General features: G+C 36.1%; 1 protein-coding gene across 1 annotated transcript in view; it reads left to right on the top strand.

The window, feature by feature from the left end:
- LEKR1 (leucine, glutamate and lysine rich 1) overlaps positions 1-18,169 on the top strand; it is a 206,096-nt gene that overhangs the window by 137,318 nt on the left and 50,609 nt on the right. The window contains exons 6-7 of the mRNA XM_052645445.1: positions 1,564-1,641; positions 1,978-2,181. Coding sequence (XP_052501405.1) covers positions 1,564-1,641; positions 1,978-2,181 — 282 coding nt within the window. The remainder of the gene's footprint in view (positions 1-1,563; positions 1,642-1,977; positions 2,182-18,169) is intronic.

Raw genomic sequence — 18,169 nt, 5'->3', positions numbered from 1 at the left:
TCATGTAATAAATTATTAATGAGAAGCCTATACAAACTAGAATATTAATCTTTCTTAATATGTTAATTTTTTGAATATTGTTACAAACCCAATCATATAAGATCAAGACAAATATTTATTTTGTTTTGGAATTTCCATTTCATTCTTTTTAGTTTTAATTTTTTTCATTTAACTTTTTATTGTACATTGAAGTATAGTCAACTAACAATGTTATGATAGTTTTAAAGTCCACAGCAGAGCAACTCACCCAAACATATACATGTATCTATTCTCCCCTAAACTCCCCTCTCATCCAGACTGCCATAAAATATTGAACAGAGTTCCCTGTGCTATTCAGTAGGCTCTTGTTGGTTATCCATTTATATATAGCAGTGTGTACATGTCCATCTCAGACTCCCTAACTCATTTTGTTGTTTTTAATGGTTTTTATTTCTCTGCTGAGATTTTTAATCTTTTCAAGAACTAGAGTAGATTTTCCTTTATGTATGTCTTCAAGCAGAATTATAACAGTGCTAATTTCAATATCTGGGTCATCTCAGAGTTAGTCCCTTTTAACAGTCTTTTCTCTTTAGAATAGGTCCTGCTTTTCTGTTTCTTTTTATGTTGAGTAATTTTTAAAAATATACTGTAAACTTTGTGAATGTTATGTTACAGAAATTTTAGATTCTGTTATATTTCTCCAAATACTGTTGATGTGGTGTTGGGGAAGGGATTGTGTGGCTTTAAATAGGCAATTAATTTGGTTGGCCTAAAACCACAACTCTGTTTCTATGGCAACAGCTAAACTCTCAGTTCAGTTCTTTCATCTTTAATTAGGCTGCTTGGAGTCTTCCCCAGGTCACCTGTAGTTCAGGCTCAACCAGACATGTAGACAGAGTTTATAAGCAGTATTTGGGATTCCCTCTCTCTGGGTCACTCCCATTCAGGGTTCACTCTTCACCTCCCAGCAGCTGTGGTTGTCCTCAAACACTGTCCTGTAGTTCTTCAAGCCAGAATGACTGTGAGTTTTCTATTAGAAATTTGATTCTCCTGTATGGTGCAGTTTGGGGCCTGCCCTCAGGCTTAACATCATTTAAAAACAAAAACCTGATCCCATGGCTGTCACCTCATTGGAAGTATCAGCTTTCCTCCAGAATCATCCTGCTTTTGGTCACTTGCACATAGGGGTTTTTCTTTTCTTTCCTCTTTTAATGTTGTCTAAAATTTAGACATTTTATTTAAATGCAGATCTGCCTGATAGGAGATGACTTGGCCAGTACAGAAATGGACTGAATATTTATTTCTTTAAAGAAATGGTAATATAAAGATGCTAAGAAATTTTTAATGGATAAATAAAATAATGATATAGAAAAACACATATAATTGGGCTAACAGATTAAGGTATTTTTGGCAAACAAAAACCCTTTGAATATGTATTCTAATTTTAAGGAAATCTGTGTATGTAACAATAAGTAGAATATAAAGATAAGTAATAAAGGAAAAATAAATCTTAACAAAAGGGAAAACGTTTTCACTTTAACTATGTTGAAATAAAATATTTGAACCTATTTTGTATTATTTTAGGAATAAATCTAATGAAGCTGACGAGTATCAAAGAGAGCTTAGAAAACTGAAGTTTGAATCCATTATTTCTGACTCACGGTACACATTGCAAATTTTTTATTTAATGTTTTTACTAATTGAATTTGAAACCATATTTTAGATATTTAAAATGCACTTAACTTTTTTTATAGTACTGCTTGTATAAACAATACCTAACCCTAGTTTATAATGTATTGAAGCTGTTCAATGATTTTTGCCTTTGCCTAGATATGAAATTTTTTAAATCACAGAACTATCTATTTATGTAGCATTCTTATTTTAAAAATTAAAGTTATACTCTTATTTTTAAATGAGATGTTTATATATTTTTGATAAACATAAAAATATAGCATTAAATGCATATTGGTTGGGGTTTTTTTCCTTATTCCATTTTAGGCACACCAGATTGCTTAAAGAAAAAGAAGACTCTTTAATGACTTGTCAACAGATATATAAAACTTTACAGGAAGAACTGACTGCAAAAGAAAGGCAAGAAGATGACTTAAAAATAAGAATTAATCTTGCAGAAAATGAACTGGAAATAACCAGAACTCTTCTGAATCAGACAAAGGAAGAAGTTGTAACACTGAAAAGTGAAAGGTACAGTCAAGAATAATTTCTTCCAAATTTATTTTATGTTTAAGTCAGTAATCCATATATATTTAAAGCATCAGGGTCCTATATATTTTGATAACAGTGAATCCAAGATTAAAGATACATTTCATGTGAAAGGTCATCCTATCCTACCACCCCATTTTACAGGTGATTAAACTGAACCCCAAACTGGTTAAAGGACTTGCTTAACTTCACTGAGTTAATGCAAGTAGAATGGAACCCACATGGCATTTGGTGTTAGATTTTTGTTAAATTGAAGAGATCATGTGTGGTACTTACACTACTGAATTTCACTTTGGCCAGTAATTTTTGAATTCTGTCATCTTCCAACAGAAAAACAGCTCTTTATCACTTTTTCCTTTATAAGCTCCTACTTTTCTTCTCTCTTTGTTATTTGTCAACACCTCATATTGAAGACTCTCCAAAAACACAGATACTTCTGGTATTGAGTTAATATCAAAGATACTAAGAAGCATATTCCTCCAACCATCCTAGATATTTTTACTCAGTTACTTTGTCTTTACTTATCTGTACTTAATATCTCAACCGTACTTTCCTTCAATTTTCATTTGCCTGACAATATCTTTTATTATTTGAATCCTTTTGATTTAGATCCATATTGGTATATAGCATAATGTTAGGGGTTTTCCTTTTGTTTTGAATTCATATTGGTATATAGCATAATGCTAGGGGTTTTGTTGGCTTTTATTAAATCTAGGAGTCTTTACGGGGAAGGCAATGGCACCCCACTCCAGTACTCCTGCCTGGGAAATCCCATGGGCGGAGGAGCCTGGTAGGCTGCAGTCCATGGGGTCGCTAAGAGTCGGACATGACTGAGCGACTTCACTTTCACTTTTCACTTTTATGCATTGGAGAAGGAAATGGCAACCCACTCCAGTGTTCTTGCCAGGAGAATCCCAGGGACGGGGGAGCCTGGTGGGCTACCGTCTATGGGGTTGCACAGAATCGGACATGACTGAAGTGACTTAGCAGCAGCAGTAGCAGCAGGAGTCTTTAATGGGAGGTATTATGCCATTTACATATTCCATAAGAATACAAGTTTCATGAGGATAAGAATTTTTGTCTTGTATTATTCTCTGTGTACAGAAGGCATAATTAGATATTTGTTTTTCATTTTTTCTGTATTTTATTCGTTTTATTTTATGAGTATTTGACTGCTTTCTATTTAGAAGATTTATAATCTTGTTTTCGTTCTTTCTGAGGGCAGCTGTTTGCTCCCAGAGGTGGAGTTTGGGAGTGAGGCCATGGAAATGGATATCAGGCACCTTAGAATTAGGTTCATTGTCTCCAAACCTTCTCACCAACACTATGCCCTGGATTGTATCTCTGTCTACTCCAGGCTAGAGTTCTGTCTAGTTCACAGAGGAACAAGGTTTATCTCTTCTCTCCCCTGAGATAATATTCATTTACTTCTCTTTGGTTGAGTCAGATGAACAATTGCAGAGCTTATTACCACCCACCATTTATTCCTCCACCCTGCTACACCAGTAACATGCCTCTTGCTAAGGTGTTGCGTCTTGTAGTTCTAAGAGTCTTCATCCCGCCCCCACTTCTGCCATTTCACAATTTTGTCATTGTTAATCCCAGTACATATTAGAAGCAGCAATTTTATAAGCAGGAAATTTGCAAGAGCCAGACTTACTAATAGTAACAAGAAGTGATAGCAGCTGAAAGACTGACCATGCATAAGAAGAAAGAAAAACTAAGTGCAAATAAATATCTTTAAAAGCATTGCAGTTTGGCCCAATATGCAACAGAGACAAGCACCCCTACGCATACCAGTAATCTTCAGTGCCCCTTTGTTTATAGCTCGTGTGTGCTGTCGTGCCCAGTCCCTTCAGTCATGTCCAACTCTTTGCGACCCTATGGATTGTAGCCCACCAGTCTCCTCTGTCCATGGCATTCTCCAGGCAAGAATACTGGAGTGGGTTGCCAGGCCCTCCTCCAGGGGATCTTCCCACCCCAGGGATTGAACATACGTCTCCTCCATTGCAGGTGGATTCTTTTCTGCTGAGCCACTGCGGAATCCCGTGTTTATAGTATGGGTTAATAATTGATGGCCATAATGATGACTGCATCACAAAGATTAAAATCAGCTATATACTCTCTATATATGAAAGGTACAGAATACCCCACTTCCAGTGATGTCAGATTAATTAGATCTAGCCGTTTATCCAGATGAATTCTGTCTCCTTCATTGTGGTCATTGAGAAGATTCTGTCTTTGTTCAAACATTTCTGGAACTCTTTTCTGAGGATTGGCTTAAGTATGCATGTTTTAGAATATCCTCAGTATGATGAATCTTTGACCTTTAGGAATGAATTTGATATTTAAAACAATCTCAATAGGTCCAGTGAAAGCAAGTCCAAGGAAAATGATGGGAAATCAATCTGGGAAATATCACTGGGGATTAAAAATAAAGTAAAATGTTTTCTCTTTTTTTGTATGCTTAATAAACTATCTCTGGCAGCAGTTTGAAGATGGCAGTTTCATGAATGTTTTCAGGATTAACATTATTAGAATAAATATAGAGCTTTCTTAGGGCATTGTTTGCTTTGAAATAGCATACCAAATTTGCTGTTTTCTTTCATTTTTTTAAATTTAGTATGACTCTAACCTTATATTCTATTATAAGTGTTAAAGATAATTTCTTTAAGTTTTCTGAGAATAGAGACATCACTGGACTATTTTCTCCTCTTCTTTTCCTCTCTTCCCTGCCCCTCTTTTTTCCCTCTTGCTCTTTTTCTTTCTTTATTCTCTATACTTTAGTCTAGCAAAAAGCAGGCAAGATATTCCTTTGTTTAGTGGCACCAAATACACTGACATAATGTCTGTCACATAATAAAAATTAATATGTGCTTGCAGCCCAGTAAGTTATTGTATTATGACAGGATTACTCCTAGATATAAGCACTGTCTTTTTTTTCCTTGTCCAGGGTTTCCTTCACATTTTGTCTGCCTTGTCTTTTATTATATCCTCAAAATCTGGTACATGTATGCACTCAATAAGTATCTGTGGGGTGGATGAATAACTTGCTTTGGGTAATTTGGTTAACTAACAATTATTTGTTGAGCATTTACTATATGCCAGGTACTCTGTACCCTGGGGATACAGTGGTGAATCTGAAACATTCCTTTCCTTTGAAGCTTACATTCTAATGAGAGAGACAAACAGTAACAAAATAAATAAAGTAGAGAACTAACCAGAATAATTATACATTGTGATAACAGATAAAAAGTAAGTAAAGGGGTGTTGTAGTAGAGACTGCAAGAATGGATATCTGCTTTGGAAAGGGTGGTTGTAAAAGTAACTTCCAAAATGATGCATAAAGGAAGATAAGTAGAGGTTCCCATGCCAAGGGCCAGGGAAGAGTTTTACAAGTGATAAATGAGCTTGGTGAGTTCTCAGAAGTGGCAGTGTAACTCGAAGCCTAGCAGATGTGAGGGACATGGAGGAGGGCCAGGTCGTGCAGGGCCTCACAAGCCTGTTGGAGTACAAGTATTAATTCCAGTGAGATGAAAAGAAACCACTGGAGGGATTTAAGCAGAGGAATGACACTGTGGAAGGATCACTCTGACTGCTGGGTGGAGAAGGGATTGGCAATGGGCAGTAGGAGCAAGTCAGGTCTTTTACTGTTTTGAGATCATAGTTAAGCCTAAGAGACATTTGAAAAGTGAAAATCTTTAACCCCCTGCCAGTTTCCATTGGATTGTTTGAATGTCTGTACCAACCAGATGAGAGCAAATAGCCAGGGCTTACAACATTCAGAAAACGAAGATCATGGTATCCGGCCCCATCACTTTGGGAAATAGATGGGGAAACAGTGGAAACAGTGTCAGACTTTATTTTGGGGGGCTCCAAAATCACTGCAGATGGTGATTGCAGCCATGAAATTAAAAGATGCTTACTCCTTGGAAGAAAAGTTATGACCAACCTAGATAGCATATTCAAAAGCAGAGATATTACTTTGCCAATTAAGGTCCGTCTAGTCAAGGCTATGGTTTTTCCAGTGGTCATGTATGGATGTGAGAGTTGGACTGTGAAGAAGGCTGAGTGCTGAAGAATTGATGCTTTTGAACTGTGGTGTTGGAGAAGACTCTTGAGAGTCCCTTGGACTGCAAGGAGATCCAACCAGTCCATTCTGAAGGAGATCAGCCCTGGGTGTTCTTTGGAAGGAATGTTGCTGAAGCTGAAACTTCAGTACTTTGGCCACCTCATGCGAAGAGTTGACTCATTGGAAAAGACTTTGATGCTGGGAGGGATTGGGGGCAGGAGGAGAAGGGGATGACCGAGGATGAGATGGCTGGATGGCATCACTGGCTGGATGGCATCTCTGACTCAATGGACGTGAATCTGAGTGAACTCCAGGAGTTGGTGATGGACAGGGAGGCCTGGAATGCTGCGATTCATGGGGTCGCAAAGAGTCGGACACGACTGAGCAACTGAACTAACTAACTAACTAACTAACTCCATGTTGAGCCAGAGGAAGATGGGAGAGCCAGGGTAAAAAGACATCCTTAAGAACAAATGACCTTTCAGAGGCTTTGACATTACTGTCTAAACCTGCCTCGAGATTTTGACTTCATAGGCAAGCTGTTATCCTGCCCCTTTCCTGTCTCTGTTTTGGTTCTTTGTCTTCCCCTCCTATGATCATGTGACAGCAGATATTCCTTAAGGTTCGTAGATGAACTTGGCTTTCCTCTCTCCACTTTCCCCAGTTAACTGTCTCTCAACTGAGCAAATTTGCTCTTGGAGCTCTGGTTGGAAGCACCAGTAGAATTTCTAAATAGAGGTATCCTTAAGCAATTGGAGATGTGAAAGTCCTTCCAGAAAAAGAAGCTGGGCTCAGGAAAAAAAACCTTAAAATAGAGATATTTGATTAGACCCATAGAGATTCTAATTAAGCAGGGCTAGGCGGTGCCTGGGAATCTACCACACAGCAAGGTCCCAAACCTCTGCCTTGGAAAGACAGCAACCAACAGGCCACAAGATGTGCTCTCCAGAGGCCAGAGCCCAGCTTGCTCAGGGTGCCAGGGTGGGCTTTGCAAATTCAGGCACTCTCCCCACACTGCCCCTCCTTCCCTTCCTCTCCCCACAGCAGAGCCATTTGCCATGGTTGCACTGGGACCATTGTGGAAAGTGCGAGACTTATAAGCTATGTAGCTTCAGAAGAGGAGGAAAAAAGATATGAAAAGCCAGAACTGGCTCTAGAAAAAATCAGCAGAATTTCTGAATTTGAAGCAGGAAAGGAGTTGTTGACTAGGAAATAATTCATCCTTAATACAAATCTAATTAATTATGTATTGCTTTGTCCTCCACACTCAGCTGAGGATGCTCCCTTAGGAGAAGAGGCTCCACTGGAAGGAAGAGAAGTAGTTCCTCAAGATCCTAGATGCTTGGGGTAGAGAAGGTCTGGCCAGCTTGGTCACAGGCACACTGGGGCTGGAGAGAGGGGTCTCCTCCGGGCATGGCACAGGAACAGTGCCAGAGAAAAGTGTGGCTGTTTTTAAAATTCTGTGTAAAGAGAGCCCTCGACTCTTATGCTTCCAGGCTATAAGGTCTCTTAGGCCAAGGCCAGAACTCAACCTGGAAACATGAATTTGTGACACCACTTCAAAAGTATTACAGATTAAATAGGGTTTTGTGGGCTGGCCTGCAGACCTAATTCCTTCTTTTTGGAAAACTGCTGCTATAGTAAAATGTGTTGGGAATTTCCTGTAACCAACTTACAAATACATTTTAGAAGAACATATGTGTTTAAACTTGAAGGCTGCCCACGTATAACACTGAGAAATTCATTTACGAGTAATGTGTGGCCTACAGTGGTACCACTGAGACATGCAGCTGTTTGTAACAGCTCACACCGTACACCTTCATCCCCAGGAGCTGTGTAGGCCCTATCTTGGTAAATTCCAAGAAAAAAATATAGAATTATTATGATTTATTTGCCAATAATATGACAAGATTAGTGAAGAATGTTGTTGGAGGAAAAGCTTCATTGTGTCCAAAGTTAGGTGCAACTGACTTGCATGTAAATGATTTTGTGAAATAAATAATATCTGTCTGTATCTCAAGCTATCTAGCTCTTTACCTACTTTAACTGAAATTTACCTAATTGCACCCTGTCCCCCCAAAGCATATGTTTGAGGCTGTAGGGAAGGATTTTATTCCCCCTCTCACACACACATTAACTTCTTTCACAATTTCTTCATCCTCTTCTCTTTCTCTTTTATAATTGAGAGCTATAGACCCTCACCTCAGAAAAATAGACATAAAGCCTGGCAAATTATTTCAGAAGATTCATGGAGTTTCCTGTTCTATATATGACATGACCCCTTGATTAAACATATCTGCTTCTCCAGGCTCTCTCTTCCCCTATTCCTTCTTTTCTTTCTTCTCTCCTCCCCCATTTCTCCCTCTCAAGCTCTCTCACCAGCCCCAAGTTTCACAGTCGTGGGGAGCCCTCTGAATGCTTCTGTGGACATGATTTTGTTTTCACACAGCCCCAAGCAAGATGCATCTTTGTGTGGTACTCATTAGAAGGAATCAGGAATCTGAAAACCAGCCTGAACTCTGCTCTCCTTACCCCTTGCCACAGAGGAAAGAGCTTATTTTTCTTGTATAACTGTGCCATTCCCTCTTCACCAAGCCCTGTGTCCGTATGTCTGGTCTCACTCAGAAGGAGCTTTTCTTCTAATTCACCAACCCAGAGGGAAAGCCATTTTCAAATTTGCACAAAGACTCTGGCCAGCAGAGTTGCGGCCCTCTCTTTTGAAGCAGGTATTATTTTCCACATTTTTCTCTTGAGGAAACTGAGGCTAAGCAAGGCTAAGTGTCTTGCTCAGGTTAACATAATTAGCAAAGACAGAGTCAAACTCTGTTGTATCTAGCTTTTAACCTGTGTTTCCCCCACTACTGTTTATACAGTTCTCTTAGCGTTTGTCCTGAAGGGATCCATTCTGTCAGCTTCTCTTTCTCAGTCATGTAACACTGAATCTTCAGGGAACTTCCAGCCCTGCAGAAAGCAGTAAATCCCAGAGTACCCCTCTCCCCTTCCCCTTGCTTTCTTACCCTACCTCTCCACTCTTTCAGGATTCTTTCGTTCATTTAATAAATATAACATGGTGACTTTTGCCTTCCTTTCTGTAGTGCCTTGGCAAAATCAGAAGTAGAACTATATCTTCAAAACAAAAGTAGAATAAAAACATTTCACAACACATTCTGTAAGAAGATAAACTTGGTGTTTAGTTACTTTTTTGAGGCTTGTCATACTTTCATGAAGGCTAGAAGCAATAACAATATAAAAAAGTATGTGGAAGCAAGGTTTCAAGGGTTCTGTTACCTCGTGGTAGTGTGACTTAGTATTGAATATAAAAAGAATGGACTTTTAAGTTAAGAAAACATAAACTTAAATCCCAACTTGACCAGTCAAGTTTGGACAACTAGCTTAACCATTTTAAGGGTCATTGTCATTTTCTGTAAAATGGGCATTTTAATAACAGCTACCTTCTTGTAAAAATTAAAGCATCTAGTATCATGCCTAGTAGGTTGCAGGTGCCCAGAAAGTATTTCTTCTCTTTCATCTTTCCTTAGGTTGTTAATCTCTTAAAGCATCATATCTTATTAATTTTTATACCCTGCACTGGTGATTTAGATATTCAATAAATATCTGTTGAGTTCAGTATTATCTGCTTTACTCTTAAACTTGTAAAGATTAGTCCATGGAGTAGTTTATTTTGGATGCACTTCTGTTAGTTTAAAGCATTATGAAATGAAGTGTTCTAGTAATATCATTCTAAAATAACAAATCTTATCTGATATTTTCCCCCAGACTTACCTCTTTCTCTGATTTCCTGTCTATCAATAGCTTTCAGAACAAGAGACTTGCCAAACTTCTTATGATATCACAGACACTACTTTTAACAGAGGCAGGATTTGTGCAAAATCAAAATTATCTCTATGATTGACAATGTGAAGACATTGCTAAAAGAACAACTTGTGAAACAGAATTTAAAGCTGTCATTTGGCATTATGGTTTGACATTTGTTTGCAGTTATGTTTTTAACTACAATTAAGGGAATCTAGCTTTTTGCATATATGTATGAAATTAGATTCTCATTTTCTTTTTAGTCTAAGAATTTAAAAGTTAAAGGGTTTTTTTTTTTAAATAAATAATTGTGAGTAGATCCTAATTTTCCTATTAGGTGAACTCCAAATGTTGTTTTTGAAATGTATTGATAAAATTACAGGGAAGAGAGCCCTAAGCTGGTATAAGCTTGAATCAGCTCTGCCTCTTGTGAATCATGTCACTTTAGGTAGTCATTTACCACTCAGGATCTTCTAAAAATTAGGGAATTGCATTAATGTGTCAGCAAATGGCAAGAAAGAATGACTATATCCCTAAAGCCTGAAAGAGTGCCTGATACATAGTGGGTACTCAATAAATATTTGCTGGTTGGATGTATGGATGAATGGGAATGAATTTAATCTCAGCCAAACCACTGATCACAGAATTTAAAACTTGGAAGCTCTCATTGTCTGCTAGCGAGTCAGCTTCTGACTTGCCAAGTATCAATTCAGACTCCTGGCTTCTAGGGATGATCTTCTTTATTGGATTCTTAGTAAAATCCAAATATAGGATCTGAATCTGTGTTGTTTCTTATTCTAAAGCATCAATCTCTCTAGAACTGGTTCTAAAGAGGAAATTGGATATCTGTATGATATTCAAAAATAGTTACACATTTTCAGCTTTTTAATATATGAATATACCTCTAACAATATTTTATTTCTTAAAATCCTCTAGGTTTCTCCCAGAAAGTCTTACTAGAGTAAAAGTCAAAACTTCATAGTTTCTTTCAAGACAAAGAGTGGTTTTTCTTTTTCAGTGTCTTAAGATGATTTTATATTCCTGAATAATGTGCAAGCTCTTTCTTGAGTGTACTATCTAAGTGTGTTTTTATTTTTAGTATCAAGATTATCTTTTTCATACATATAATCATCTCTGTATACATTACTCAGTGCCCAGCCCATGATAATCAAGGACAGCGTGTTTGCAACATCATGTATAATCATTCTTTCTGTCTTGTCTCATTAGAGAATTGCACTGAAGAGTCAAGAACAGAGACTCAGCAGGAATCAAAGAGATATGAAAGTCCTAATTTCTGTAGCTATAATATGAAGCAAAATTATCATCCCACACAAGTTCATAAATTTTCTAACAGTTCTCAAAACATCTTATATTTTGTGGAAATGTCATAGAAAATATCACAACTCTTTGTCAATTTCATGAATGATTATCACTTCATTAACATTGTTTGAACTTTGGCTTACTATATTTTAACTTCTATAATCTACTAGCCTTTCACAGTTTTTATTCTAAACAGATAGATACACATATAACCCATTGTACTGGGTCCATTGGAGGAATGTATGTGAAATGGATTCTACTTTTGTTGATATCAAAATTATAACTGTCTCCAAGAGACTAAAATTCAAGCACCTCAAATATTCAATACCATCCATTTTATAGTAAAGGTAACTTCTAATGTACTCATAGGCACCCAACTGAAAATGTTCACTGGAATTTTCTAATCAATAAAATCTCTTTTCCAATAGGAAACCTGGCTTAAGTAAAAAGTTGTTTTGCTCAATATTAATCTTCAGAACAGAGCTTCAGTATAATTTACATTTTAACATTTAATATGTCTTTTAATCTTTAATAAAGAATCTGAATTAGAAAAAAAGAAAGAAAATGAATCAAATTGCCAGGATTCTGTTGCCTTTCCACTTCTAACAAGCACATAGCCAGTCATATCCATCCTATAGTACTGGTATTTTGAAAGCCAAGTGAAGTATTACTTTATTTCCATTGACTGCTGTTCCTTATTTTGTCAAGTTTACTATTATAAGATTCTAATCTTATACCTGAAAGTTGTATAATAACACTTGAAAATAAACCAGCATAGTTTTCTATTGCTGCTGTAGCAATTACCACAAACTTCAAACAATACAAATATATACAGTTCTGGGGGTCAGAAGTCCAAATGAATGTTAAGGGGCTAAAATCAAGATGTCAGCAGGGCTGGCTCTTTCTGGAGACTCCAAGGGGAGAACCCATTCCTTTTTCCTTCCAGCTTTTAGAAGCTGCTGGCATTCCTTGGATCGTGGTCTCATGAATCTAATCTGTGTTTCCAGTGTCATATCACCACCTTCCCTTACCCTCCACATTAACCTTCTTACCTCTTTCTCATAAAGACCTTGATAATTATACTTAGGGTACACCCAAATAAACTAGGATAATCTCCTCATCTGAAGATCCTTAATATAATCACATCTGCAAAGTACCTTATGCCATATTTACAGACTCTGGATTAGAATATGAATATCTTTGAAGGCGATTATTTAGCCCACCACAACTGTGACGAGTTAAAGATAGCCATTATCAACTCTAGAGCAACCATTAGATAAAGCTAAACAGAGAGTTATAACTAATATGGCAACAAAGCAGATGCAAGTGAATCATAAGCCATATGTTGTTGTTGTTCAGTCTTTAAAACTCTTTGCAACCCATGGACTGCAGCACACCAGGCTTCCTTGTCTTTCACTGTCTCCCAGAGTTTGCTCAGATTCATGTCCATTGAGTCAGTGATGCTATCCAAAGAAGGCAAAGAAGGCAAAGCAAACAACAGATAGGACAAATAGGCAAGATAATGGATTTAAATCCTACTCTGTCACAATTCAATTAAATGTAAATTGTCTAAGCTTTAAAAGACAGAGATTTTCAAATTGTATAAGAAAGTAAGATTCAGCCGTATAATGCCTACAGGAAATATATTTTAAAAGTAAAGACACAAAAAGCAAAAAATAAAAGAATAGGGACTTCCCTAGTGGTCCAGTGGTTAAGAATCCTCCTTGCAACATGAGGGATGTGGGTTCAATCCCTGGTCAGGGAACTAAGACACCACATGCCATGGAGCAACTAAGCCCATGCACCCCAACTGCTGAGCCTGTGCACCCCAACTGCTGAGCCCGTGCACCCCAACTGCTGAGCCCATGCACCCCAACTGCTGAGCCCGTGCACCACAACTGGAGAGTCTGGGCACTGCAGCAAAAGATTTCCCATGATGCAACTAAGACCTGACACAGACAAATAAATCAATAATAAGTTATATAAGATAAAAGAATGGAAAAAGATATACCATGCTGACACTAATCAAGAGAAGCTAGAATGTGTTTATTAATATTAAGCAAGGTAGATTTTAGAACAGAGACTATTACCAGGAATAAATAAATTCATTTCATAATGATAAATGAACCAATTCATCAGAAGGACATGACAGTCCTAAATGTTTGTGCATCTAATATGAGAACTTCAAAGTACATTAAGTAAATACTTACAGAACTACAAGGAGAAGTAGACAAATTCAGTTATTTTTGAAAGGCCAATAGCTCTCAATAATAGATAAAACATACACAGCACAATTAGTCAGGCTATAGAAAACAAACTTTACAGTCAATCAACTTCACCTATTTTGTCCAACAAAAGCAGAGTACACCTTTTTTCTCCAACAGCATATAAAATATTCACCAAGAGAGACCATATAATTTAACTATAAAACAAAACCAAAGAAATTTTAAAAGACTCAAACCATACAAATTACATTCCCTGGTATCAATTTAATTGACTTAGAAATAAATTACAGAAAAGTATCTGGAAAATCCCCCAAATATTTATGAATTATAAAACAATTCTAAATAAGATATGGGTCAAGGAAAATATCAAAAGGGAAATTATGAAGATTTTTTAACTAAATGGAAATGAAAACATCAAAATGTGTGGAACATCACTAAAGCAAAACATCAGGGGGCAAATTTATGGCAATAGGCAATATATGTCTATGTGAAAAAAGAAAAAAGTCAGGTTCCACATTAAGAAGTTAGAAAAAGAAGAGCAAACAGAACCCAAGATAAACATAAGAAAGTAAATAATAAAGATCAGAGCAGAAGTCAGTGACATAGGAAACAAAAACAATATAGGATATCAGTTTAAAAATCAGTTTCTTTAAGGAGGTCAATAACATTAATAAACCTCATGTCAGACTCACCAGGACAAAAGAGAAAAGACAAAAGTTTACCAATATCAGAAATGAGAGAAGTGACATTACGTTCTTCAGATCCGAATACATTTATAGAGGAATATATTTTAAACAACCTTATGCCATTATTTTTTAAATTCAAAAATATTGCTAAAAAATTCTATCTATCACCTGAGCCTACAGTGAGTCTTGGTAGTAGCATCAAAAATCACTGATCATGGATCATCATAAATATAATAAACATGAAAAATTTGAAATATTGGCAAGAATTACCAAAATGTGACACAAAGTGAGCAAATGCTGTTGGAAAAATGGCACCACAAAGCCATTTGCTCAACTATGCCATTAACTTTGACTGCTCTGAAAAAATGGACACATTTTTTTGAAATACAAACTTCCAAAGCTCACTAAAATGAAATAGATAACCTGAATTTATAGTTTAAATTTTTCCTACAAAGTAAACTTTAGGCCCAGAAGTTTTTTCAAGCATTTAAGGAAGAAATAGTACTAATTCTATTTAAACTCTTCACAAAATTAAGGAAGAAGGAATAGTTAACTTATTTCATGAGGCTAGTATTACCTTGATACCAAAATCTGACAAAAACATACAAGCAAATTAACAGACCAACATCTGCCATGAGCATAGATGCAAAAATTCTAAACAAAAATTTAGCAAATTGAATCTAGCAACATGAAAAGTGAAAGAAATCATGAATGTGTGGGGTTTATCTCAAGGATGCAAAATTGGTTTAACATTCAAAAATCAATTATTGTTATTCAAAACTTTCAAAAGAAAAACTATGATTATGTCAACAGAAGCAAAACAGTTGGCAAAATGCAATGTTTTTTCCTAAATTTTTAAAAAAAGCTCAGAAAAGTAGGAATAGAGGCGAACTTCTTCAGATTGATACAAGGCATCTACAAAAACCTACGGATAACATCATCCTTAATAATGATAGACTGTATACTCTCCTCCTAAGATTAAGATCAAGAAAAAAACATCCACTGTCATCAGTTCTGTTCATTGTGCTGAAAGTTCTAGTCAGTACAGTCAGGCAAGAAAAAGTAATATCAGACTGGAAAGGAAGAAATTAAATTTTGTAGTCACAGATGACATGCCCACTAACATGAAAACTATAGAACCTACAAAAGAAGTTACTAGAACTAATAGATGAGTCTGACAAAAAGTTGCAAGGAAAAAAACCAACATCCAAACCCCAAATTAATTTCTATATATTTTCACAGAACAATTGAAATTAAAAAGCTGTATGTATAAAAAAATTTCAAAACACATGAAATACTTAGTGATGAATCTGACAAATAATGTGCCAGACTGTATATTAAAAACTACAAATCATTGCTGAGATAAATTAAGAGGATCTAAATAAATGGAGAGAACAGAAGTCTCAATGTTGTTAACATTTATGGATTTATAGATTCAAAGCAATCACATTCAGACTCACAGCAAACTTCATGTAGAGATTAACAAGATAATTCTGAAATTCATATAGAAATGCAAAGGACCTAGAAAAACAAAAAGAACATTGAAAAAACTTTGAGCCAAAAGATTAAAGTCACTACCTGACTTCAAGATTTATTATAAAACTATAAATAATCAAGGCAATGTGGAATTAGTCTCAAGATAGACAAATAGATCAATGGAGCAGAATTAAGAATACAGAAATAGGCACAAATGTATAGTTAACTGATCTTCTACATGGGTGCCAAAGCAAGTCATTAGAGAACATACAGTTTTTGTGACCATTGGTGGAACAAATGTATACCCATATGCAAAAAAAAAATGAACTTTGATTCATAGTGTGAAATATATATAGAGATATTAACTCAAAATAGATCATAGCTCTAAATATAGAACATAAAATTATATAACTTCTAGGAGAAAACATGAGCCATATCTTTGTGACCTTGAATTAGGCAAAGATTTCTTAAGATTCAAACCCAAAAGCAAAAAAACAAACAAACCAAAAGCACAATCCATAAAGAAAAAAAACTTGATAAGTTGGACTTCATCAAAGTTAAAACTTCTGTTCTTTAAAAGGCATTGTTTAGAGAATATAGACAAGCCATCATCATAGATTTGTATAATACATTGATATATGCCATAAAGGACTTATTTTCAGAATATGTAGACTTATTTTCAGAATATGTAAAGAACTTTAGAAACTCAGGTGACCATAAACAACCAATAAAAAAAGAGCAGATTTGAACAGATACTTCACCAAAATATACAGATGACCCATAAACACATAAAAAAAGATACTCTGTATTATTAGGCATTAGGAAAATGCAGACTAAAACCGTAATGAGATACAACCACACACTTCTGTTTTTAAATATTTTTTATTTTTCTTTTTTGCCCACACCTCTTGGCATGTGGGATCTTAGCTCCCAGACCAGGGATTGAACCCATGCCTCCTGCTGTGGAAGCATGGGGGCTTAACCCTGGACTTACAGGGAAGTCCCATGACCACACACTTTTAGAACAGCTAAAATTAAAAAGCCTGAACATTACCAATTGTTGGTAAAATGTGGAAAGACTGGACCTCTCATATTCTGCTGGCTGGAATGTAAAACAGTACAACTCTTTGGAAAACAGTATGAAAGTTTCTTAAAAAGTTTAATATACACTTACTTACCTTGCTACCTAGCTATTTCACGCCTAGCTATTTACCCAAGAGAAATAAAGGGAAATATCCATACAACTACTTGTACACAGATATTAATAGCTATGTCTCTAAGAGCCAAAACCTGTGAAACAACCTAAATGTCCATCAACAGATGAATGGATAAACAAATTATGGTATATTCAGTTGATGAAATATTACTCAGCAAAAAAGATAATGAACTATTACTTCATGGTACAACATGGACAGATTGAAAAGGAATTATGCCAAGTAAAAGATACCAAACAAAGAAGAATATACTGTATGATATATGGAGAATTTTTATAGAATTCTGAAAATACAAACCAATGTATAGACAGAAAGCTAACTCTTGATTTCTGAGGGCAAGAAGGCAGGAGTGAAGGATTTAAAAAGGGCATGGTGAAACTTTGGGGGATAATAGAAATGTCATTATTTTGATTTTACACACATTATTTTGGTTTTGCACACATATGTTTATATATACCTTTAAAACTCATCCCTCTAGTATATGCTTTTAAAATGTATTTGATTGTTTTCAACTATATCAAAACAAATCTGTTTTTATTATTATTATTATTATCTCGAAACCATTTCTCCTCCAAATCTATGGATAGGAAATAGGTGAAAAAAGCTATCTCTCAATGGGGCAAAATCTCTAATGCCCCCTTCTGATGTGGTAAGACTGTATAATGAAAAAAAAAAAGTACATCTCAGATAGGAAAGCCAGGAGCTGTGGTGAAAAATGGACTGAGAAATTACTCCCAGGTGAAAGAACCACAGTCTAAGCAAGGATTTTTCTTCACCTTCAGAGTAGAAATCCTCACAGTTCCTTCCAGTTGGATTTCAGAGTTGTGATGGACTCCACAGGGTGCCTGTTGGTTTACTGTGCACCTCCTAATGAGAGGACTATACTGTCCACACCTGATTCACATCAAACATGTCCATTTGATTTGTTCTTGTCATTGAAATATGAGAGAAGTGACATGTACCGATTTCTGAGCAGAAGCTTTAACAGATCCTATGTTTGGGCAATTTTTCTCTTCTGTCTGCCACAAAAACAGCATTCCCAGGTAGGAGTTGCTCCTTGGGCTACATCCTAGAACAAAACATGAGGAGCAGAGCAGCAGATGACATATGAGCAAAAAAATAAACTTTGACATTGTAAGCCTCTGAGATTACAGACATGTTGAG

Source organism: Budorcas taxicolor, chromosome 1 (assembly GCF_023091745.1).
Source record: "Budorcas taxicolor isolate Tak-1 chromosome 1, Takin1.1, whole genome shotgun sequence".
Classification (NCBI taxonomy): Eukaryota; Metazoa; Chordata; class Mammalia; order Artiodactyla; family Bovidae; genus Budorcas; species Budorcas taxicolor.
The sequence above is the reverse complement of the archived record's forward strand: the minus strand, read 5'-3'. Positions and strand labels throughout refer to the sequence as shown.